The sequence below is a fragment of the Perna viridis genome, chromosome 10, assembly GCF_037379345.1.
Source record: "Perna viridis isolate PV_CMFRI_1.1 ecotype Kerala chromosome 10, ASM3737934v1, whole genome shotgun sequence".
NCBI lineage: Eukaryota > Metazoa > Mollusca > Bivalvia > Mytilida > Mytilidae > Perna > Perna viridis.
Window position 1 is genome coordinate 15,683,293 of NC_142454.1, and position 27,279 is coordinate 15,710,571.

Here is a 27,279-nt window from a genome sequence, read left to right on the forward strand (position 1 = left end):
TCATCCATTTGGGTTCTCAGAGTCTCAGGGCAGTTTATGAATTTATGAAAGCTACTTGCCTCAAAGAGTTACCCACAGTTCAAACAAAGCTTTGCACAACGAACTGGTCCATATTTTGCCATATTACCCCAGTGTCATGATTTATCAGATGACTATTCAACTTTGCCACAAAATAGAAAGTGGTATTGCATTATCTTCAGTAAATGCCAATACATGTACCTTTATGTAGCTTCTGCTTGTTATTACCTGTAATACATTGTAATACTGATGTCATTATTATTTTTTATTTTGTAGATTATGCCGGATCCTGATTTTCCCACAGTAAGATATCCTAACCCAGAGGAAGGTGAAGGAGCCTTGGTAAGTGTTCTGGAGTTGGGTCCCTACACAAGTGTAATGGGAAGGGGCTCTTGGTTTTTGTAGTGAGTAGGATCTCTGCGCAAGTATGAAAGTGAGAGGCTTGAGGCAAGTGTGGTTGCTAGGCAAAGTTAAGTGTGTGTTATTTTAATTTGTTTTAAAAAGTCTATAAGACATGGTTATAAAATTGGAAGGAAGATATTTAGAAAGGTAGCTTTGTATAATTGATGTACATGTTCGTACCAGAAATGAGGATGGCACATTTTTCAGTTTTATTACAGATTCTAAGACATTGTAAGTATTAACATTTGATTTGATTTTGTTTTGTTCAGAATGGATGTTACATAATGCCATTGAAAACTCAATGAGGAAACATTATAAAATTGGTCTTAACTCAGTAGGTTTCAAATGAATGCAAAAAGTTACTAAATTCTTCCTCACCAAGTTTATCATGATGTAATGTTGTTTCATACTATTATATTCATCCTTGTATATGTATATATGATACCTCAGCTAAAGGGTTCCCTTGAATGGCTTTAGCACAATTTTGTATTGAGACTTTCCAATATACTGTGAAAGTACCATACTTTAATTTGTAGATACCAATTTTTGTGGATTAGGGAAGGAACACAAGTTTGTGGATTCTTGAATTCAAATTTTGGAGTTTTCAGTATGCACATCAATGGGAATCTAATATTCATTTGAAACCAACTTTCGTGACTTGATCTACCCACGAAAACTTTCAAAATTGGTACCCCACGAACAGTAGAACTTTAACAGTACTTATTTTTTTCCAGCATTTATATTACAAAAAATATGTTCTCATGTTTCATGGTACATGTTACCTGCTGTCTTAGGATTGGGCTTTGCTTTCTGCTAAATACTACTTAGCTTGATTAAAAATTATCAAATTACTTTGAAATACTCCTGAAAAAAATTGTTGCAGCATTGTTTCTCTGAAGTGTTTTTACAATAAGTTTTTTTTTCTATAAGCTAATCCCAAAATGTGTTTAATACATGTACTATTACCAGGTAACTTGTATCCCTTCAAAAACACACCAAACATTTATTTTGTTGTCAAAATGTCCACTGTAAAATGAACTATCCAACAACCATTTCACTTAAAAACACAAAACACTTAAGTTACACAACACTACAAAGTTCAAAAAAAACTTCAAAGGGTTATGAGACTTCTGCCAAAACATAAAATGAGATTAAGTAGAAAAAGAAAAGATTGAAATATTGAGCAGTGGACATTGTACAGTAAAGGTCATATTTGTCCCCTTATTTTACAAAAAAATATTAAGGTTGAAGTAAATGACAAAAAATGTGATATGCACTGTTAAATGGATAATCAAAATTTGTATAAAATGGTTTCAAAATGGCTAAATCATTCTTTTAACTTTCTAATAAACAAGAAAAAAAAAACCTCCATTTAAAATTTCTAATTTCTAGTCATTCAGGGGACCAAATATGGGTCTTACTGCACTTAGTCCTCTAGACAATCTCCTGCCAATGGTCAATACTTACATTTTTACACCGTTACTTAAATCTGAATTGATTGTGGTGTTTTAACCTACTTCACCAAAGATGAAAGCAGGTCTAGTAGTTGGTTAACTCTTGTCATTGCAACTCCCTTGAAACTACCCAACAGAAATTCTGCAAACTTGGTATAAAGTAAGAATACCGTATGTAGTTGTGCAAATTATCAGGAAATTTTTATTCTCTAATTTTTATTGGAGTTATGCTCTTTTGAACTTAGAAATTTACTGTAAATTATCATGTATCAGCTTGTCATCTCAACTTTTCTGAAACTACTTGACAGAGTTTCATAAAATTTGGTATGTAGCAAGAACATTATAATTAGTTGTGCACAGTTCAAGGAAATTATGATTGTCTAATTTTTATGGGAGTTATACCCCTTTGATTTTAGATATTTACCAAAAATTATTTTGTATCAGCTTGTCATTGCAACTTCTTGTAAACTACTTAACTGAATTTCATGAAACTTGGTATGTAGCAAAAACACTATATGTAGATATGCATACTTTGAGGAAATTTGATTGTCTAATTTTTATGGGATTTATGCCCCTTTGAATTTGATATTTACTGAAACTCATCATGTATCGGCTTGTTATTGCTCCTTTAAAACTAGCTAGAATTTCTTAAAACTGTGTATAAAGCAAGAACACAATATGTTGTTATGCAGTTATCAAGAATTTTTGACTATATAATTTTTATGGATATTATGTTCTATAGTTCTGTAGATTAGTCTGTAACACTTTTTTATTGCATTTTACTCAGCTTCTATAAAGCAGAGCTGCACTTCAAATCAGGTCCAGACATCGATTGGTCTAGCTTGTTATGTTTGACTTGGTAGTAACCACAATGTTTAAAACAGCTTAGACTTGTGAATACTTACATTACTGAAGGATGATTTGTATTTCTCTGTTGCTGTTACATGTCATGTAAAAAATAACAAAATGGCTGCAATAAATGTATGCAATAATATCTAATTTTACTTCATAATAGAACCATTCATTCTTGTTTTTATTCCACATGGCCTGATGTATATATTTTTTTGTATTTTCAGTCTCTTTCTATGGATACCGCCAATGCTAATGACAGTTCTGTAATACTAGCCAATGATCCTGATGCTGATCGTCTCGCCATTGCTGAGAGACTGGAAAGGTAAATACTAACGCATACTAGCCATTGATCTAGCCACAGATCATCTTCCCATTGCTCAGAGACTGGTAAAGTAACATTTACACAGTGTTATACTAGTCCATGATCCAGACACATATAGTCTGACTGGAAAGGTAAATACTGACACATAGTATAATACTAGCCAATGATCAAAAACAGACTGCCCGGTCATCATTGACAGAATAGAAAGGTTAATAATTACATCATGTACACTTAGTGTAATACTAGCCTGTGATTTAGATACAGACCATCCTATCATCAACTGACTAATAAGATACATACATGTAATAACACATAGTGTGATACTAGCCTGTGATCTAGATACAGACCATACAATCATCACCGACTTACTAGAAATGTATATACTTGGTACATGTGCTTAAACATAGTGTAGCAGTAGACAGTGATCTGGATGCAGACTATCCCATCTCACTGAATGACTAGACATTTTAATAGTTACACATTGTGTAATACTAGTTAGTGATGTGAATGCAAAATTATTTATTGTGGTCATCCCTGACTGGTAAATATTTACACAGTTTCTTTGTTAGTCATCGCTGGCAGTTTTTTGGAAGAAGAAAAAGTGATATACGGATAATTAATAACTCCATTTCAGTATTGATTTTATTGACAGTAAGAATGGCAGACTTAGAATTAAAAATTGAATTTCTATGATTTCATTTTTTCTTAGGGAAAGAGACCTACATGTAGCAATCCTAAGAGAGCAGTTAATTTAATTTTTTACATCTATCAATCTCCTACCAACATGTTCTGAGATACAAGTGTTAGCCTACGCATCAGATTTCCAAACTCTTACCCTTTTTTTTTTTGTGTTTGAAAAATACCTGTTTTCCTGAATTCCTCAAACCAATAGTTTGTTTTTGGTATGTGATTTTACAATTAAAAAATAAACCTCAATGAGTAGTTTCATGCTATTTAAGCATTATTTCCCATTCATAATAATCCAAAGTACTGTGAAAGTACTTTAATTCGTGGATTAAGGAAGATACACAAGTTCATGGATGCTTGAATTTGTGGTTTTGAGGTTTTCAGTAAACACATCAATGGGAATCTCCTTTTGATTGGGAACCAAATTTCGTGGTCTGGCATACCCAAAAAAAACACGAAAATTGGTACCCTACAAACAGTAGTACTTTCACAGTACTTTGTGGTGCATTCAGGGTTAAACAGTTCTTACTGCATACTTGTTCATATTCAGAAAGGAAGATACAATGTGCTAGAGGTGTTGCTTAATTTAGTGAAAACTTAAAAGGAGCATTTAAATAAATATAGCAAATAGAAAATACAAATATTCTCATAAAACATTTAATTTAATAGTGGAAAGTGGCAGATTTTTTCTGGAAATGAAATAGGAGCTTTATTAGGATGGTGGAGCTGGTTTTCATTCAGATTAAAAAACCCAGATTATCCAGGTATATAACTTTAAGATTTGGCATTTATGCATGTGATTATACTGTTTTTGGTTAGTATTTGACAGTTTTGAACTTGCTTATCTTTTATCATGGCAGATTTAACAGGGAATATAAAATTTCAATATTATTCATTGTCAACTTGTGTTATCCAAGGGCTTGGGTTTTGGGATTTTGGGTGTTTTTTTTTGGCTTTTGTTACTCTGTGGAATCTGAAGTTCAGTAAAACAGCTGGTTGCTGGCGTTAATAGTTTAAGTGTGTTATGCTGTGTTAGTGGCAACATGTAATGTAATGTGTACGTTATAATATGGCTGACATTACCTTGGACTAATTCAATTTCAGATGTAGCATGCTTTCTTATTTGATAACAAATTTTGTCCATCATCTTATAGACCAAATTTTGTTATATGATGCTGACACCATCAACATTTTTTGCTGATTTACTCGTTAAATATTGATACCAAAATTAAATTATAAGGAATGACTATTATATTTTTTTGGTCCATGTGAAACAACTTCAATGCCTGTGGTGCACACTTGAAAATAACCTGCATATTTATTTGGTGTGCACGACTTGGTTGATGTTATTTCCTCACAGGCCAAAAAAAAATACAATTATTCCATAACTGATTATTGTCCATAGAATGAGTGTATGTGTATTCAATAATTCTATACATAGTATTTCTTTAGTGGGCTTTTAATGTACTTATTTTTTGACTGGTTGAGAAGCTTTTGAAATTCATTCATTTGTGTGTGTTGATCAAAATACACTGAAGTGATGATTGCTGGAATTGTTAGGTTTCTGTAGAATAGCCCTTACAGTTGATATTCTAATTTTATTTTTCATTTGCAGCATCAGATGTCTACATGTTAGCCAGTACAGTATCCTCTAAGATTTTACAAACCATTGCTAGGTATGAAGGCTTTAATTTTGAGGTATGCATAAAGAACAGGTAATGTATAAAAAACATGTAGTGACTGTATGCCACATTTGTTTAATATATATTGATGAAAGAAAAGTTAATGTTAAAAGCACTGTTCTGAAGTCATGTAATCATGTGGTTGATTTTTTAATTAATGTTTCCAATTTACATTTATAAACCATGGTTTATGAGAAGTGTAAACTGGCCCAACTCAGGTAATTATACACCCCGCAATCAAAGTTTGTAGGGGTATGTAGGAATCACCCCATTTGCCTTTTGGTCTGTCCACTAAGTGCAATTCCTCCTAAACTGCTGAAGGCATTTTGATGAAATTTTATAGGAAGGTTAGGTATCATGTTTAGATGTGCATGAAGGAAAGTAATTACTGTCCAAGGACTCCAAAGGGAGATAATCCATATTAAGAGTTTTAAATATTAAAATCTTGTAAAGCACAAGGGATTTTGATGAAATTTTTTCGGAAAGTTTGGCATCGTACGTATATGTGCATGAAGGAATGTAATTGCTGTTGGATGACTCCTAAGGGAGATAACAGTCTTCACAATTAAGCAGTAGTCCAAGGCCCAAAGGTTTGTCAAAATGGAGGTGGGCCTGTAAAATTAATTACAGGCAAACAGTCACGATATAAAAATTTCTCAAAAATGTATTTCGGGCCTGTGAACTGGAAAGTTAGTTGTAAAGACTGATATTTTCCAACAAGCATTTTTACATTTAAGTTCATTTGAAGTTGGTGTATTCTCTTTGTGAGCTTACTCACAGTATTTCTAGTTGAGTATAACCTGTACAAATGTTAATAATTGATTAAGGTGTAATTCTGTTTGTATTTTTATGAATCACAGTGTGGACCAGTCAACTTTAATGATATCATAGTACATAGCCAGGTTATACAAAATAACATGGTTTCCATAAAGAGAACCAACAGAACAGAAAGCTTGCAACAAATTAAATAAATTATTGGAAAAAAACTACTGTAAATTTTTCATTTGCTGTCCTTAAATTGAAAAATAGCAAGAAAATAAGCAGTTCTATATTTTGTAAGTTCCTCCCAAAATTAAAAAAAAAAATCAGTCGTGTTTCTTAACCTTGGTAATTAAACATTGCTTTGTATTATTAAGCAGGAAATCCTGACATGATTGAAATCTGAATATTATTTTTCAGGAAACACTAACAGGATTCAAATGGATGGGTAATAAATCTGATCAATTTCTCAAAGAGGGGAAGAAAGTGCTGTTTGCTTTTGAGGAAGCCATAGGTATGTAGAGTAGCACACTGAATAAGAATTGAAAAAAAAAACAAATCTGATCTGTTAAGTTAATATTTTTTAAGATTTAATGATTTTTTTTTTCAGAAGGAAACAGTTTTATTGTAGTTAAGTTTTCAATTAGGTAAAACAAAAACTAGTCAAATTAAAGTTACTTCAGTATTGTCATATACTCAACTTCCTTTGGTGGTTGAAGGCCAAGTTTGATGGACATGACTGATAAACTCATTGTGGAAAACAGATCACTTATGAATGAAAAATCCTTGGTTACAATGGTACACAGTATCTGTAATACTAATGTCATATATGAGGGCAATATGATCCTTAAGAAAACTGTTTCATCAATAGGTAAGCCAAAAAAAAAAGAAAATGGATAAAAAAAATCTACCCTCCATCAGCAATCATTACTCAACCAAAAATCATTTTATTCCTATTACTGCAAAAGACTTTTAACTGGACATGAAAGTTTTGAATTTTCAAATTTGAATATTTAGGAAGAACTGAGTAAAAAATGAAGATGGCAGGATTACATAGTATTAGATATCTTATCATTAGATTCAACAGTACTTTGTATTAGTTTTTATAAAGAGAGGATTGAAAGGTTGAAATAAAGCTACAAGTATCAGTGTTTCCTACCTCTCCCTAAAGTTGACTTTCTATCCCTTTATTGATCCCACCATCCATAATTTGCTTTCACTACAGTTTGAGGACCTTTTGTTATTGAATGAAACTTATTTGTGCTTCAATACCAGGTAAGTAAGATAACTATTTTGAGGTCCATAGGTCAAAGTCTGTGGTTAAGTAGAGTTGAGGTGTAAGACCAGTTGTCATTTGCCACATCATATTACAGTATACACTTTTTTATTGTCTTCACTGATATGCTTACATTATGATATTAAGTAGCTGTCTTTTCAAGAATCATACAAAATCTGAAAAATGTGATGCACCCCAAAAAGAGCTACATATTTTTATTTTTGTAATTAAGTTGTTTTATGGGTCTATACTATGAATTGTGTAATTATTCATTCAAATCTGCCTGCTCTTAGGAGATAATCAACATTGAAAATCCAACAGATTCTATTGTATTTGGGTATCATCTACAGCGTTATCTCCCTTAATTTTGAGATCTACAGTGCATTCTATATAATTTTTATCACCTAAGAACATGGATTAAATTAAAAATTGAATGTTAATTTCTGTTTACTAAAGCATTTTAAACAAAATATCAAAAATAAAAATATGTAGGCTTTCCAACCATGAATCACATTTTGCATGATTCTTAGCTGGAATGCTACTTAATATTTCAGGTTTTATGTGTGGTACCAATGTCCTAGATAAAGATGGTGTTAGTGGTGCTGCTGTCGCAGCTGAAATGACATCATATCTGTATGAACAAGGTCTTAATCTACATAAACAGTTAGAAATTATTTATAAAAAGTATGTATTTGTTATGTTATAATTTATTAATGAAAAATAATATATACTCATACTGAACTGGTTCAAGATCTATAAAGGAAACATTTGATTATTCACTGTTTCAAATCTGATGTCTTCTTTAGAAATGTTAAGATCTAAAAACTGAACTAATAACTAATGCAAACATAGGAGCATTAATCTAGAGGCTTATTTACCATTCGAAATTCATAAACCTTTGTGAAATTTTCTTTTTTGTATAAGAAAAACATAAATAAGGTTTATTTTTACTGAAACTATATTCTGTAGTTTAGCTCATTGATCCTAATAAAGAAAATAACTTGAATTTGTTTAATACATGTATTTGAATTGTTTACTGCTTCACAAGTGTATAATAGGATAATATTCCGTTGTTTTATTTCTAGATATGGCTACCACTTGAGTTTAAATTCCTATTTCATTTGCCATGATAAAAATGTTATTAACCAGCTGTTTGAAGATCTGAGAAACTACAATGGTTCTGGCAAGGTATTTAGAAATCAAGTGTAACATTGCAGGGTTTTAGATGGAATTACCCAAATGGATTTGCATTGGTTTTTAAAAGTTGGTGCACTGATCGTTGGGAACATCGAGTTACCAGTCATTTAAGGAGCCTCTGTTTGATGATTGATTTCAAGATACTGTAACTCGTGAAATTATGCGGCTATTTATACAATTTGATGAATGATCACGAATTTAAAATTGCCAGGATATTTATATCAGGAAATTCGGAAAAAAAGATGGCATAAAAATATTTCCAGTTTACAGTATCAAGATTGATTCGTTCATGTCTTAAAATATGAAGATTGTGTCTTTAGCCTTCTTTTCAAAGTCATCTTCTCTCTTGTTTGACCAGACTATTAATCTTTCTGTTGACAGATGATTTATTCTATTTTTAACCATAACATTGGACGATTCTATTTTTTGTCTGTTGGCACCTGAGGTGTGGACAGGCCCCAAGACAACATGTGGCTTTATTGATGATGATTTCACACATTTACATAAGATATAATGATATCCAAACACATTATGGCAATATGCTTTTGAAGGGTCATCCTAGTCAAATTCCCAAACACCTATCACCAGTCATCAGACAATGTTGATGCAACAATCGTCGATCTGGAAATTTGCATCAATTCCCAACACTAGTTTTAAGAAATGAAAAAAATGAAAACAAGGTAGAAGAATATTATAGAAGACATTTATTAATGCCCTTTATTTAAGTGAACAACTGGAAAAGTTGATTAGAAAGTTTATAGCAAGTTTCGAACTCCCATTATGCTTTTCTATTGTACTCCCAGCCATTGCATTTTATTTCATCCATATTTTCTTTTGTAAATTATGTTACTGAATTGTAGTTTTTCACTTGCTTTACCAACAATGAAAGCAGGCATAGTAGCCTGTCAACTTCTTCTGTCTGTTAGTCTATCATGCTTTGTGGGTATATAAAAATGTATTAAACCAATATTACCTATCCTTTGCACAATGTTAGTATACATACTGAAGATGAGTTCTCCTATTATAGAGAAATTTAACATATTTTCCCTCAATTATCTGTATGTTTTACTTGTAAAAATATGCCATTTTTGCCTCTTTTTGTTGTGAGGGATACCTGTTCAGTTTGTGTAATCTATATAACTCAAGAAGTATAGGTCTGATGTTACTCAATCTTGGCACAGTGTTTATATACACACTGAAAAATTGATCCTTTTGTTATGGGCATATTTGACTAACATTTACTTATTAAATTTAACCAGTATATGCGTATTTACTAAAATCAGTATAATAGGATACCAGATTATGACATGTTTAATGAATGAATATGATGAATTGTCATATTCAGTACAATATTTAACAGATGACATTATTTTTTTTCTTTTATTATTCTTTAAAAAAAAGGGGAGCTATGGCCATTACACCCTAAATACTACAGTCTTATGAACAAAAACCTATTCTTTTTAAACATGAGGATGACTATTAACTATTTCTACACTACAAGTTTGGTAATAACCCCAAATAGAAAATTCTGATAAATATACATAAGACTTCTGTACCTGGAAATAACAAACTATACATAAATCAGTCTTTGGTTGAATGCTTGGAACAGTAGAAGTTTCAGATAAAAAATAATTTTAAAATAAGACTTACAAGCCCCATTAATTAACAAGTACATGTTCAAGTTCACTTAAGATTTATATTAAACATTAAAATCTTTAAGATAATTTGTTTGTTTAAGTCCTTTGTTCTTTGATTCACCAATGATACAATCATGTCCTAATTACCATAAGTGGGTATTAGTTTAAGCATACATTTTAAATAAGATATTATATTTATTTGAATCTGTATCATTTGGTGTTTCGATGCTTTTAATACATTCAGGCTACACTATTTTTTTGTTGTTAAAGTGATTTTCTGACATTTTCTTTTATTTATACATCTAGTTACCTGATACCTGTGGTCCATACAAAATAAAATATGTGAGGGATTTAACAGTAGGATTTGACAACAGTAAACCAGATAACCAGCCTGTGAGTACAGTTGTTTCCCCTGAATCTATTAAATTACAGGATATTAGTTTGATTTATTAGGTTTAGAAGATATGTAACATCTAAATCACTTTAATTTGACTAAAGTGAAGTAGTTCAAGAAGAAAGACATTTAAGTTAAACTTAATTGATTTTCAATGTAACAAATACATTATACCTCAAATTTATTGGAAACTTATTTTAAGGAGGTAGACCTAGAGTAAGGGACATAACTCTTGAAATCAATGATATGTTTGTATCATATTCTATTTCACCAAAGCCTATGAAGCTTTTATTTGAAAAATAATGAAATCAAGTTACTTTGATGTTTACATGAGATTGATGTAAAATGGTGAATACAAACGTTCCAATGATCTGTATGAATTGTATCTCTTACCCTAGGTCTACCTTCTTAATATGCTTGTATAGTAGGTAAATGATTTTGTTATTCATGACTATTAGATCAGAGGAAGTTGGTTAGAAATATTTATCAAAACATGAAAGACATCTCTAATGCTTCCATACATGTATTTAGCTTTCTGTTCTCCAGAGCAACTTCTGATTTGTGCCAGTTGACCTCAGCTAAACTCAAAGTAAATGAATACCTTTTCCTGAATAGAAGTAAAAATTGAATTCACCTGTGTGTATTGTATAAAAACTGAGTGTTACATTACTTGAACTTTTTGTCTACACACAGTAAGCTAACCTTATACTCACATGTAATTCAATGTCTTATCTTTCAATGTGGCAATTACTTAATATTGTAAATTTACTTTCCCTTAAGCAGCTTTTTTAAAAAAGAATACTGTAAACATTTAATATCTTTTAGTTGATGATATTCACCTTCATGCTTCATTTTTAGACCTTGCCAGTCAGTAAATCTAGTCAGATGGTGACCTTCACCTTTGAAAATGGATGTGTAGCAACACTACGCACAAGTGGGACAGAACCTAAAATTAAATACTACACAGAACATAAACCAGATCCACAGAAAGGGTAAGACTATATACTCTTTTTACAGTATTTTATTTCTGTCAGAGAAATGATAATTTTTTTGCGATGAATTCAAACCACTAGAAAAATTAGTCTTTAAAAATGTAAATGCACAAGAATATAAGTGAAAACTTGCAATTTAAAGCTCTCACCAACATGTTTTACAATGCTTAAATAATTCAATTAACCATCCCACTAAGAATATTAATAGGGAACTCCCATGGAATTGCACACCCAAGATCAACCTTTGTTGAACTGCAATTTTTGAAAGCATTTTTAACAATATATCAGAAATACAAATATTTGATCGATTGACCATTAAGTACTTTTGTAGGTATACTAGTACTAATTGTTGGAAATTAGTTGTTTTTTTGTTGTACATTTATGATAATTTCAATAATTCAAACTTTCATTGAATTAATTACCACAGTTTTGGTATTCCTGATATTGTAAGGATTTAAATAGAATTTTGGTTTGCATAAAAACTAACAAATTCACAGCACTATAAGCCAATACTGATTTGTGATTTTACAGGTCTCCTCCATTTGATCCCCATTGTACTTCTATGACTTTACAGGTCTCCTCCATTTGATCCCTACAATACTTCTATGATTTTACAGGTCTCCTCCATTTGATCCCCACTTTACTTCTATGATTTTTACCTACAGGTTAGATAAACAGTCAGCTCAGCATGAACTAGAAGATATTGTACAGTGTATCATCACATATTTCCTACAGCCAGAGAAATTCAAACTTCAAACAAGAGTGTCATAAGCGAGCTGACTAATAGGGCTGTTAAATATAGGTCATGGCTTCAGATACCAAGGGTTGTTCAAGTTAAATATAGGTCATGGCTTCAGATACCAAGGGTTGTTCAAGTTAAATATAGGTCACAGTTTTAGATACCAGCATGAAATCAATGTCATAATCACTTAGTTTAATGTCATATTTACTTGTATTGATTTCAGGCTCTATTTGTTAATTATCTTATTGAAGTGATACATTTTTTTTTGCTGTAATCTTGTAAAGTCTTAATGGATTTTCTGAAGTAGTAATTGTTTTGTTAAATGGGAGCATATATTTTACAAGTTCATTCTCTAAGAAAAAATTAAATATATACGTCTACCTGAGTAAGAATTAAAAATATTATGGTCTGAAGTTGAAAGTTTAGACATTTCCAAATAAATCTCAATAACCCTTAAAAAACATTTTAAAATGCATTTGTCTATAGTTAAATTGCATGGCCCTTGTTCTGAAGGTAAAAATTCCAGATTATATTCTTATTCCATACATAATACTCCCAAGCTGTTTTCGTTGACTTGATTGTTTATCTATAACGCAGTATAATCTGAGGATGGTAAATTTTCTTTCTATTTGATATTAAAAAAAAAGTTAAAATGCTTATGGCAAATATTTATTCATGTATTACTCCTAAGACTACCATAACAAAGGTATTAATGTTATGTCATGAAAATTTTATCTCTGAAAAAATGGATGATTCCACTTGCCTGTTTAAGAGGGTATCCATGGAAGACCCAGGCTATAGAAGAGGGTATCCATGGAAGACCCAGGCTATAGAAGAGGGTATCCATGGAAGACTCAGGCTATAGATAGCACAGGTCAAATTTTGTTTAAAAAAAATTCATCCATAAGAAATAAACTCATTTTTTTTTCTGAAAAGCAAATGTTAGTTTGTAATTTACTAAAATGGATAAGAATTAAATTAACCATATAGAAAGCACTAGAAATTGTTTTTGATCTATTCATGGTTTAGTTGATTCTACCTACCACACTAGATAAATATAGATATCTTCAAACAATCCATTTAGGAACAAATAACTCTAACAATATGCCCAATTCTCTAGCATTCCCAATACACTATCTACTAATATCTAATAGTGGTAACTTAAGTTCAAAAGGGTTTTGACTGGAAAATTTTATTGAAATCTTACAACATCTTAACTTAATGCAATATTTCATTTTTCAGAAATGATAAAGTTTAACACCCTGTTTACTGCTTTGTAGTTTTTTTTTTTGCCATATAATCTGTGGGAATGTGTATAAAATATTTGTAATATAATAAACTTGTATTGTTATTCTCATTACTAAGACATACTGAATGATTGCTTTCATTTTCACTGAATTCAAAATCTTTGTCAATATTCATGTCCTGCTAATTTCAATTATATAATCAAGGGAAGGAGTTTTGAAGTGTTTTTACAGATGCAATTGCATGTCAGTAAAACTTTTGCATTACAAATGTATTTCTTTGACCACTTGGTATTTATGTGTGTGTCAATTACTGTGAAAGTTCTTTAATTTGTGGAAACCAATTTTCGTGGATTAGGGAAGATTTTGGTTTTGAGGTATTCAGTATACACATTAATGAAAATGTCCTTTTCAATGGGAACCAAATTATGTGGTTTGGCTTACCCACAAAAATTGGTACCCCACGAACAACAGAACTTTCATAGTAAGTATTAAATGGTTTTTAGCTCCTATCTTGTACTCTATTCTTCAATTTTCTTTATTAGCCTTTAAAGTGTTAGCTGTTTTTATTACAATGTTATCTGCTAATTTTTTACAAGAATTTAGTAACAGGGCTGGTCCTCCTTTTAAAAATTCATCAGGTAATCATTGGTTATAGATAAATTTTAATAATTATCCTCAATGAATAAAATCTTCTGGGATACTGACACACAGACAAGCTGTAGTATGATTTTCATACTTCTGTTTTTCTATCAGCTGTTTAGTATGAATAGATAGTATCAATCATGTCTGCAGTGCACATACACATTGTCTTAATCTTTAAAATATCATGTTTATACGATTGTATAACTATGCTTTACCTTAGTTTACTGTTTCTCCGTAAGTGGACAATTTTGGAGTGTTTGAATACCTATACATGTACATATTTTGTTAAGCTGTTGATGAAGTGTCAGTTATGTCATTAAGTGTAAGTTTTTGTAAGAATCAGGCAAAAAAGGTTAAAAAATCAGATATGAGCATGTCAACAACCCACCAATCTGACAATATGATTTCACTGAAGGATGCTTTCTGTGTTTACTTAGAAAATTTTCAATAGAATGTTAGAAAAATGAAATTTTTGACATAGTTATCTGCCCATTTTCAGTGCATTTCAGTGAAATTAGAATTTAATTTACCAAAGTGATATGGAAAATCTGGTTTTTTTTTCTTTTGATTATGATTTCAAAATGGTGGGTTTTTCATGCCATGTTTAACCCACTGACTGATTCTTACAGGTACTAACACTTAAATGTTGATTTTTGTCTGTTATGCAATACCAATACATTCTTGTTTGTTATTACTGATTTTGTTGGGAATTTCCATGTTCATTTAAAGGACATGTTAGGAGATGCCTAAAAGATGTACTTTTTATGTTATAGTTTAGTTTTTTTTTTTGCATTTCTTAACCACTAGTTAAAACTAATTTAGCAAATATAATTACTACTTTATAGAAGAGATCTGTATTATTTTTTAGGTATTACAAATAATATTTCTAAAAATGCCCCTGCAACATGGTTTGGGTATAAAGAAAAGTCTGTCTTTCTGTCTGTCTGTACATCCATTCATGTGCCTGTCTACATTTCTTGAAAACACATCTCCTTCTAAAGCCCTCAAGAGATTTTGATGAAATTTTTTGGAAGGTTGGGCATCAGATGTTGATATGCATGAATGAATATGATTACTTAGGGATATAAAGCGTGTGGAGGTTAGTTTATCATTTAACATAACTTGAAGTGGGGGTTTTCCCTTTATGAGCTTTTTAACAGTAATTTTAATTTTACTGAATATTAACATTCCCACGAGTTCACAAGTATGCTTCTTTGATAGCCCAGTAAAACCAAGTCTGCAATTTCATATTAATTAAAAATTACACAGTAAGATATGTGCATTAGTTTTATTGAGATAATACATTGCTATCTACAATGAACAAACTTAATATTACACATAAACAGATGCAAGACTGGATTATGTTTCTATATATGTACATTGTTTCCTGGAAACTATTATGGAAGTAAAAGCTTTTTGCAGAAAATTGTCTACCTCATACTTAACATTTTCTCTCGCCTTAGTAGGCTTTATATTAGTGATTTGTGTTAATTGTCAATTCATTTTATAAAAGGCAACATTTTTGTATGCTGTTTTTATTGCTATTGTACAAAGAATGCAGTTTTTTGCTTGGACTGGGTCATATAAACATGAATGCTTGGAAAGTTTTAAGTTGAAGAAGTACTTTTATAATTGTCATAAATAAATTATTAATCATAATTTCATGACTATTTCTTTCTACCAAAAGACTTTTTATTTTTATATACAAGCAAGACCAACCAAAAAAAATTTTTTCAGTGGCTGCATTAGACAAAATTAAACACTTTTGGCCTACCTGTTAACCTTTTGAACAGTTCATATAGAAGATTCCCTCCCATTGATACTGTCTCATATGGGAATTTCTCATTGACATTGTAATTTTTATGTAAAACCAATTTTTTTATATAAAAAATCAATTATTTACTATTTTTTTTCAGAAATTATAGTAATTTCAGCTAAATACCTCCCACATATCTGACATTTTTATGTGAGAGATTCTCAATTTTACATTGATTTGGTGGGAGTCTCCCCCTCCCCTTTTGTGGGAGGGTTAATAGCTTTTGGTAGCAATTACACTTAGGTCAATATAAAAAATTAATCAAATACAATGAAACCTGGTAAACTGAACACCTGACTTAACCCAGACCAATTTTAAAGTCTAATAGGGTTCAGAAAAGAAAGGTTTTATTGTAATTATAAAAATATACAATCTCTGTTAGGATCAGGAACTATTGTCCTAATATGGTTTAATATTTTACAATACTCCATTTAAGGTTAAATAAGCAGTTGCCAAGGGTCAATTAACCATTGTAGTGACTGATTTGATAATCTGTAAATCTTTTATTGAACTGCCAATTGATTCTTATGGTACTATCACATATTCAATTCAGATTTATTTTGTTTTCATGTCATATTATTTATTACTAGAAAATGAATCACTTTTACTTTAATAACAAAAAGTAGTATGTTAATTGTTTGTAAAACAATTAAAAGGTCTTTCCCATTGAAAGTTTTCTTCTTGTAATGTACACGACAAGACCTTTTGTTTGACATACAGTATAACAAGTTATCCTACAACTTCCTTTTTGCACTTGTTGACCCTACCCTTCAAACATTTATGAAATAAATGTCAATTGTTTGTTAAACAACTCAATTGAAAGGTCTTCCCTTGAAAGCTTTCTCCTTGATCAATAACAACAATATCCCATTTTGCACTTGGTGACCTTGTCAAATGCAGTTGTCAAGGTTATCATTGTGGTTTTATGTAGTGTACACTTGAAGGCCTTTAATTTGATGTGCAACAACCCTACTTTCTATGAACTTTAGCATTTTGCAATTATTGACCTCAATCAGATTCTTTTTTGGTAAAACGAAATTCATACTTGTGAAGTATTCGTTACATTTCGTTTGATATAGAACAACCCAACCATATAAAACATTTCAATTTCTGCATTCATTCACCCAACCCAACCGATTTTTAGGGAACAAAACATGATATGTAGGATGAATGTTTTAAGACCTTTCATTTTGATATGTTTGCACTGCCTAACCTTTGACAGTAACTAGAAATCATTGAGAAGTAGTCCATCTCTGTGGGCCCTGCGTGGCAATTAAGCCATTTATATGAATTTGATTTAGATGATCAATCCACATGTCAAATATTAAAACCCACACCAAAGGACCAAAAAAAGGTTACAGCCTAGACAAGAGTTTGTCAACCAAAACAAAAGAACTAATTTGACCTTGAGGTAAAAGTTCAAGGTCATAAACCACTATCCATGAAACATACATCATCATTAGGAAAATCCACATGCCAAATATCAAAAGCCTACATCAAAAGACAAAAAGTCACAGTCCAGACACAACTTGTAATGAATGTAATTGAATGTGTAATGATGAATGCACAGTGATCACTAAAGGGCGGCCGCCACTTTTAGTTGCAGGGCCCTAATGAAAGGTTACATAGACAAAAGATCATTGCTTAAGGTCCAATGTCTATACCAATTTAAAAATTTTTAAAAATTAAGTATGATATTTCAAAAAAGATAACTTTGGTAAGGTTTGATAACAAATTACATGTTTACATTGTATGTTATTTATTACGTCATGTGTCTTTGAACATGTAACAGTTTTTTGATCAATTCTATATTTAATGGTTTTCAAGTCAAGATGTAAGCAATACAAGGAAATTTGTTTCAAAGGGGTATAACTCTTAAAGAAGATGATTAAATCCTTATAGTACAATATTGGCCAATTATGTTTATGATATCCTTAAAATTGAATAGGAGGCATGTAGAAAAAAGTTAATTAAGGGAGATAACTTCCACAAGGGATAATGAAATTCTTCACTGGGTCATCCTGTCATGTCCATCAATGGTCCTAGTTTGATATCTTGAAAGATGACAAAACACGACCAAGTCATAGTAAATGTTGGAAAACACATAAGAAAAACAACTAGTAGAGACACAAGAGTACTTATTTCAATTATTTCTTGGTATCAAACTCGGTCTTCGAGTCTTGGATATCTGAAAACATAAATAACTAAGTAAAATACTAGAAAAACAGCAAAGCTTACGTGCTGATACCCCAGCTGCTCTAAGTACAAGGAAGGATAACTCAAACTTCTCAATGTGATTTCATAGTGAATCACGTATGAACCAGAGTTTAATTGTACATTCCCGTCCATAAAAACATAGTGGCTGAAAGATGAACATTGATAATGAAAAGAAATGTCATTTTGAAATTGATTAAAATGCAGGAAAATAAAGCAAGAACTATTTATGTTGGGATCCATAGCATTGTCATATATTGTCTGTATTTTAGTTGGAATTTGCATATGTAGTCTTAAATGTGGGTTTAAATTTTCAAGAAAAAAAATTTGGAAAAAAATGTATAGAATATTGAAAATGTTGGGGATTGTAATTGAATGACGCGAAGAAAGACATTGAAATTGGTTTACAGGTGATAAGTTATGCAAGTAGGTACTATTAACATAATGTGACAAATAATTCCACATTTCATAGATTTAAAATTAATCAAACAGGTTGAATCATTACTTTCATTGTCAATATCCTATTCATCATTTTAGCCTATTGTTTAAAATTAAAAAAATTATATGTATAGAGCTTATTCCGAACAACGGCTATTTAATTCCAAGACGATGTTTTAGTTTAAACAAGCCATCAAAATGAATGGACATTAATGGATGTTAATATTTTGATGTCTACAACAGGGTGCACTTGAGAAACATTGTATTTTTTTTTTAAATATTTCTATTAGGTATAATATACTTTGTTCTTTTGGATATGACTTGCCCGGTTCATTGGTGTTGTCACTAATAGCTACAGATATTTGTATCTGTTGTGAATGGAAAAAAAGAGAAGAATAGATTAATTATATGTATTTATTGAAAAGGTAAACATTTAATAATCAACCACTCATAGACAAACATTAATCCCCCTGTCACAACACGACCACAAACATTTTGGTAAAATTGTAAAACACACCATCAATCACCCACAGAAAAATATTTGTTTTCATCCATTCAATCCCATCCTACCTATATGTATTATTTGTCTTGAGGATGTAATTAGAAATAGCGAGCTGCACTTTAAGCGCGTGATACACCTGCTGCCCTTTTAACTTGTCCTTATGCTTTTAATGAATTCATATGATCAACTAGAAATACTGTGAGCCCGGTCAAATACCATATCCCACCCCCCCCCCCCACCCCAAAAAAAAAGTAAATAAAAAATGCACAAAAAATTTGGCACTATCAAGGCTACCTCAAGTTTGTAACTAAGTTTGTTGTCTTGATTTTTCACCCATACATTTCAATCTTGTTTAAAACACACTTTTCTGACAAGGTTACCAAGTACCTTTTATATATATATCATCATAACAAATGACCGGTTTTAAACGATTTTTCAACGAATAAAATTTCCTTGACCGTTTCCGGCTTTTTTTAAAAAGTAAAATTTCATAACACGGAAATGTAAAATTTGACATCTATATCAATCGGAAGGGAGCTTACTTCAATTGATATGAACAATTCACAAGTTTCATAAAAGGTAGTGAAAGTGTTTTTGAGTAATTGTGCGAAACCTTGAAAATCTCCCTTTTTATAAATATAAAAATTTATGACACGGAAACGAAAAATCTGAAATTTATAAAAAATTAAAGGGAGCTTACATCAATAGATATAAACAATGCACCAAAGTTTCATAATAGTTAAGGAAAGTGTTTTTGAGTTTTTGTCCGAAAACTTGAAAATCCCCTTTTTTTAAGGTATAAAAATTCATACCACAGAAACGAAAAATCTGAAAGTTATAAAAATCAAAAGGGAGCTTACATCAATAAATATGAACAATGCATCAAAGTTTCATAAAAGTAGGTGAAAGTATGTTTGAGTTATTGTCTGAAAACTTTAAAATTCCCCTTTTTTAAGTAAAAAGATTCATAACTCTGAAATTTATAAAAATCGAAAGGTACATCAATAGGTATGAACAATTCACCAAAGTTTCATAAAAGTTGAGGAAAGTTTTTTTGAGTTATTGTCCGAAAACTTGAAAATCCCCCTTTTGTAAAGTATAAAAATTCATAACATAGAAACGAAAAATCTTAAATTTAACTGAGGTGCCACAAAGGGGACCTAAATCATTGATATCAATGAAATTACCCTCAGTAGAAGGATATGAATGTGTAGTACACATATTTAAAAGAATGTTTGTTTCCCCTCCCCCTGGGTCTTGCTTCTGAAAATGACCAGGCAGGCAGGCATTTTTTTCATATATATGTACATATATAAATTTTTGGAAACACTTATTTATTACACAGATGCAAAGGATTGAAAAATAAACAAAAACATTAATTCTTGAATAGAAACAAATGATCTGAAACATATCAAAATGAATCAAACGTTCAATGTGATGACTAGCATGACCAGAATGAATGACTAGAGATATGTTGACAACAAGACATTAAATGAGTTTAAGACAAACTCCTGTTTTATGATAACATATAAAACATTCTACTATCAGAGCTGTGAAAGACGATCATTCGGGTATCGGCAAAGTATTTATGAACATTATTACATTTTTGTAAAATGAAAAAAATAATTATGAGAAATATTCCTCCTTGGAACTCATACATTGACAACAATATCTCAATGTTGAAAACTATTTCTTTCGTCTACCCCGGACTTGACTTTTTATATGGAACCTGGCGGGTGTTTCTAGTAAAGCAGACGATGCTTACCCTACCGGTGCACCTGGTCCATGTTCCCATTTTTTAGTGGAGTCTGAGTTACACATTTACTTTTGTTACTTTGTATGTATTACAAAACATATTTTAGTTACTTTATGTTCTTTGTTGCGTTTCGAGTCATTTTTTGTGTTTTCCATGTCAGGTCTTTGTCCCTGGATTACATTCTTTTGATTTCTACTAGAATCATGGTTCCCTTGGTTACGCTACAATTTTTGTTCAAATACAAATTCCTGACAGAATGCACACCTCCATATGGATATAATAAATCCAACAAAGCTTTTTAACAATGCTGTAAGCTGCTTAGACAATAGTTTGGACAGACAGACGGACAGACATAATGTAGATGGCGAAACCTATCTACCACTAAAAATTATAAATATAACATCTTAATAATTACTATGTCCTTTTTGAGTCCTTTGATTAAATTATTAACAAGTTTTATTTGTATTTGAATTTGAATAGAGTAAATTTTCACTGAAACCTATGAAGGGAAACCCTTTTTAATAGGGAGTTAGTAAGAAATAAATGATTCATCTTGCATAGTCTTAACGGTAAATAGATATGAAAAAACCTGGCCCCTTTTCACCACTCATTGATAGCGACTATACTAGTATAAATCCCTTTTATTACAGTATGGTTACCTAAGACGGCATGACTAAACACTTTAAATTAGAAAACATATACGGAAGAATATTCATAATCCACAAATAATACATATAATCCTACCTTTACACAAATGTTCATCTTGCTTTGGTTCCAAATAGAGTATGATGTTACTTTCATGACCGAGAGAAAGAGTGAACTTAAATCATCGGACACATATTGGTGATCTAGTTTCATAACGCGAAGTTACTGATTTACATTTATTTTTTTTAGCTCACCTTGCCCGAAGGCCATGTGAGTTATTGTCATCACTTGGCATGCGTCGTCGTCGTCCGTCGTCGTTAACAATTACAAAACTCTTTCCCTCTGAAATAACTTGACTAATTAGAACCAAACTTGGTATGAATGTTCCTTGGGGTATCCTGCATAAAACTGATGTGGGGATTTTTTATCTGTAGAAAACATGGCCGCCGTTACTAAAAATATAACAAAGGGGTCACACGGTAGTTTTTCGCATGTATCTCCAAAACTGTTAGGATTAGCTAAATTCTGACATAAGGTAAAAGTGTTCAGAATGGTGAGATCTATCTGCGGTCAAAGTTTCGTTTTAATCCGTTAAGCCATGTTGGAGTTATTGCCCTTTTCAAAGTTTTTTCTATTTTTAATGTTATTTCTTTACAAAATTTTGCCCCAGGTGGTGGAATGGGATACCCCTGGCGTGTTACATGCTGGGGTTTTCAGGCTATAATACGGAAAACCTGACCGCAAACCATAGTGGTGCACCGTGTTGGGAACGATGCCACGTTCCTCGCACGTTAAAAAAAACCCTACTGTGGTATCCTCCCAGAGTAGGAACTATAGGGCTCCGCCACAGGAGGCTAAATTGCCCGATCCTACCCACCTCTCCCTATTTCCAGTGGCAATCAAAATTTCTCGACCCCATTATCCTGTGTCCCATCCCATTTTTCATTTCATCATCATTTCATGTTCATTTTATCATCCACTTCATGTTCATCACCTGAAATATTGCTGCTCGGGCTTTAAACCCCAACAAACAAACAAACGGACTCCACTAAAAACTGGGACATTGACCAGGTGCACCGGTAGGGTAAGCGTCCTCTGCTTTTCTAGAAACACCCACCGAGTCGCCCATAAAGTCAAGCCCATGGTACACGAAAGAAAAAATGAAAACTATGACACATTGAACAAATCAACGAATTGATGATGACGACCATACAACTTCTGAAGTGATGACTTCAATCTTGTAGCAACATAACACTGTTCCAGAAGCCTAATTGTAAGAAGTCTAGCGCGATACAAGAAGTCTCCATTGTTGACAATACGGAATGAAAAATCATCGCGTTTGTTGTATAGTTTTGTGAATACTATGACACATACCCGCAATATCTTGAAGCCATTTCATAAACAATTGATTTTCGGTTCACTATATTTTTTTTACATCTAGTCTCTCTTTTCAATGTTTTCTCCCTTCTCTCGCCCTTCCGCTCCATTCGTCCTCTCCCTGTCCCCCTTTACCCTGTCCACCGTACCGTTTGATTTGTCTGTGCAGCTGATTCAGGTTTAAATCTTGGAGACAGATAATACCAAAAATTGATATTTCTGTGTCAGTTGAATTCCAAGCAAAAAAATCAGTAAATGTTAACTAAATTCTGATTTTGAGAAAGATGAAAATTATAATTTTAGTAATTGTTTTATTATAGCAGTGACGGATCTAGGGTATTACCAGAGATCGAAATCTTCCTTATGTCGGAAAATTCAGAATTTTGTACAAAATTGTAGCGAAAATGAACAAGCAATAGCCTTAAACCCTTTTTTTCTGGAACTCAATTTGAACCCCCTTTCAACATATATCTGGATTCGCCGCTCCACACTTTAATCCCTGACCAAAAATAGAGGTTGTGTGACTGTTACATGTAAAACTTAAAATCACTGAAAAGTCAAGGGTTGCGCAACTATTTACAGTACCATTTAAACATTTTTATATCTATATATGAAAGGATATAAGGATCTTTATATTTAACTCCTTGATTTAGTTATGAAGTTCACACTATATGTTTTTTTTTATAAAATAGAATAAGACATGTCTTTCTGTGACCAAGTGGGGCGTGATGGTAAATGCTGGCCCAAATATAACACGAATGTGGAACTACTTTTATTAACACATAGAAGGCATTGAAAGATCTACAAAATAGAGAACAAAAGGAATAATGAATAAATATACAAAATAGACCAATTATTGTCAAATACATGCAAAGCATAGAAAATCATTGCAAATATTCAAACAACTTGCATAAATCAAATTCATTTGCATGTTCAAAACAATTTAACTTAACGAACACACGAAAAGAACACAAATCATCAATTGAATATTTAAATGTAATACCCACAGTTAACTATAACTGTACACAACTGACCATTTAAAGTCCTTTATAAGTACTCACTATAACAAGGTATAACATTAAATCAATTAAACTGATTCAATGATCTGCAAAATCAATGAAACAAATTGAAATAAAACATTGAAATACAAAAATGCTTTAAATGCAAAGTGCCAGTACGAAAAATGAAAAGTAAGAACATGAAAAAGTAACATCATAAATACCTTATCTGCTGGCTATACTTCTAACAATTAAAAGCGGACATTCATCTTGGCCTCCCAGTTCCACATTGAAATACTATAAAAAGTTCTGAGTATTTATACCAAAATATAGTACTACTCACAAGTGGAAAAACTAGAACATCCAACCTCTAAATATATTAAATCCAATAACAACCAGTGAGCAGATTTTCAGCACAATGCGAAGAAAATGCAAAATGCAACGAAGCGTAGAGTAACTCAGACCACTGTAGAGAACAGATCAAAATTTCGAAAGAAATATAAGTCAATAAATGGAAAACAATAATTATTTTGATAAGTAAAAATCAGCTTGTCCACATACTCCCCAGCTGAAATGTTATCGTCTCGATAAACAATACCAAAAATTAACTCCACATACTCCCAAATAATAGGAACAATAGTAAAATGACAACATACATTTACCATAATCAAAATGATAAATTGAAGAGTCAACAGCACTACAAATCACATTGTATTAAAATTACTAACTTTTGTAAGCAGTTTACTTTGCTAATAAATACTAACTACAATAAACAGCACATGGTAGTCTATTCGGATTAGAATGTTTACCAGCATTTATCCTCGTACTTCGTCTCGGTACCATCAGAGTATCATCATCATCACCGTCGCTCGAATCGTACGGAGTAAGTTCATCACAATCCGGCCGACACTTCAACACATGTTGACGATTCAGCGTCCTGGATATACCAGCTCCATCACTAGGTTCAACGACAACGGTATTTTCGGATGATCTTACCACTCGGTAAACGGCGGAGTCCCAAGTGTCTTGAATCTTGTTTCGCCCATGTACGCCACGATTCCTGATGTAAACCGAATCTCCCTCACGGATTTCAGGATTAAAATGTCTCTTGTCGTGCTGTTCCTTCCTGTACGATGCACGGTCTTTCATCTGCTCCCCAGCTTTTTCGTGAGCATATCGTAGACGATTCTGATGTTCAACAATCCATTCATCTAAAAGAACTTCAGAGTCATTAGATTCATTATTGCACAACAAAAAATCAACAGCTAATTTTGGATGCCGTCCGAACAATAGATAATACGGACTGTAACCAGTTGATGAATTCATTGATACATTGTACGAAAATACAAGTTCTGGTAAATATTTCGGCCAATTTTTCTTTTTGTCAACAGGTAACGATTTTAAAAGATTGTGTAGAGTTCTGTTAAATCGTTCACATTGAGCATTTCCTTCCGGGTGATACGGTGTTGTACGAGTGCGATTAATGTTGTACAGTTTACAAAGCTGGCGAATAACGTCAGATTCGAAATTCCGACCTTGATCGGAGTGTAAGCGCTCAGGTACCCCATAAATGCAAAACCACTCGGTCAATAAAACGTTTGCAACGGTGTCTGCTTTTTGATCCTTCGTGGGAATTGCCCTAGTAAATTTTGTAAAAATATCAGTCATTACCAAAACATTCTCTTTGCCATGTGCTGGTTCAAGTATGGTAAAGTCAATTGCTAAAATTTGTAACGGTTTGTTGGCAATGAGGTGCCCCATAGCTGGTCGAATACTAGGTTGCGGCATTTTTGAAATCACACAACGTCTACAATTCTTACAATAATCTTTAATTGTGTTAAACATACCTGGCCAATAGCATCTGGTCCGTATGGTGGTAAACGTACGTTCAATCCCTTGATGTCCTAAATCGTCATGGCACTTTCTCAATACTTTGTCCCTCAGAACAACTGGCAAAATCAACTGGTTTATCTCACCATTTATCGGATCACGTATCCTTCTATAAAATATACCATTTACAACAATCATTCTGTCCCATTGACGTAAAAGAGTAACTAAATTTCTATCTAACTTGTGTATTTCTGACCGTGAAGGTTTAACCTTAGTGTTCCAAATTGCAATAAATTTACTTATTACTGAATCAGAATTTTGTAAATTTCGAATTTCACCTTTGTCAAAAGTTGGTAAAGTTGTATGAGCTTCTTCAACAAAAACAGTTTGACAGTCTTCAGACCTAACATTCTGAACTACATCACCTGGAACTGCTGTACCGGTAGCAAACTTCTGTAGCAATGTTTTTATATCTTCGGACTTTGCAAGTTCTACCTTATTATGTGTTCTAGACAAAGCGTCAGCATTTAAATTATGCTTTTGTGGTCTATACCTGACATCAAAATCAAACACTGCTAATCGGGACAGCCACCTCTGTTCCTGTGCTGAAAGTTTTGACGTCTGCAAATAACATAATGGATTATTATCGGTATAAACAGTAAACTTAGAACATAATAAATAGTCTCTAAATTTCTCAGTTATCGCCCAAGCTACTGCCAATAGTTCTAACTTTCTAGAACTATAATTGTTCATATTTCGCTCGTTCGGTCTTAATGCTCTACTCGCATAAGCAACAACTCGTAATTTTCCTTCCACATATTGAGATAACACAGCACCTAAGCCTTGCATACTTGCATCGGTTTCCAAAACGAATGGTTTATTAAAGTTTGCATATGTCAATATCGGTGCAGAAACTAAGTGTTCTTTCAACGTATCGAACGCTTTTTGACAATCGGTGTTCCAATCTTTTCCAAAAAGTTTACGTGGATGTGGTGTATACTGCTGAGCCAATTGATTCAAAGGAGAAGCAATTTTGCTAAAGTCTCTAATATAACGTCGATAGTAACCAGCTAATCCCAAAAATGATTTCAATTTCTTTACATTTGACGGAACTTCAAAATTTTCTATAGCACTAACCTTGTCAGGATCTGTGTGTATACCATCAGCAGACACCACGTGACCAAGATATCTTACTTCACGCTTGAAAAAATGGCATTTTGAAGGCTTCAGTTTCAGTCCATGCTGTCTTAAACGCTGAAAAACTACTTCAAGACGTTTTAAATGATCATCAAATGTACTAGAAAATGTGATAATGTCATCAAGAAATACAAGCAAAATTTGAAACAGTTCATTTCGAAAACAGTGCTGCATTAACCGTTGAAATGTAGCCGGCGCATTGC

The 27,279-nt window shown here is 32.1% G+C and overlaps 1 protein-coding gene across 2 annotated transcripts in view; it reads left to right on the plus strand.

Annotated features, from left to right (window-relative positions):
• Positions 1-15,962, plus strand: part of LOC148604707 (phosphopentomutase-like) — a 30,079-nt gene extending 14,117 nt beyond the window's left edge. The window contains exons 9-19 of one of the 2 annotated variants that reach the window (XM_088548157.1): positions 295-360; positions 2,951-3,048; positions 4,405-4,499; positions 5,351-5,433; positions 6,597-6,690; positions 8,007-8,136; positions 8,538-8,640; positions 10,593-10,679; positions 11,539-11,672; positions 12,338-12,474; positions 12,517-12,645. In XM_088548157.1, the coding sequence (XP_088404283.1) occupies positions 295-360; positions 2,951-3,048; positions 4,405-4,499; positions 5,351-5,433; positions 6,597-6,690; positions 8,007-8,136; positions 8,538-8,640; positions 10,593-10,679; positions 11,539-11,672; positions 12,338-12,443 (996 nt within the window). In that variant the 3' untranslated portion in view covers positions 12,444-12,474; positions 12,517-12,645. Of the gene's footprint in view, positions 1-294; positions 361-2,950; positions 3,049-4,404; positions 4,500-5,350; positions 5,434-6,596; positions 6,691-8,006; positions 8,137-8,537; positions 8,641-10,592; positions 10,680-11,538; positions 11,673-12,337 lie in introns of both variants that reach the window. The other variant, XM_088548156.1, reaches the window with a different exon arrangement.
• Positions 15,963-27,279: the final 11,317 nt, after the last annotated feature.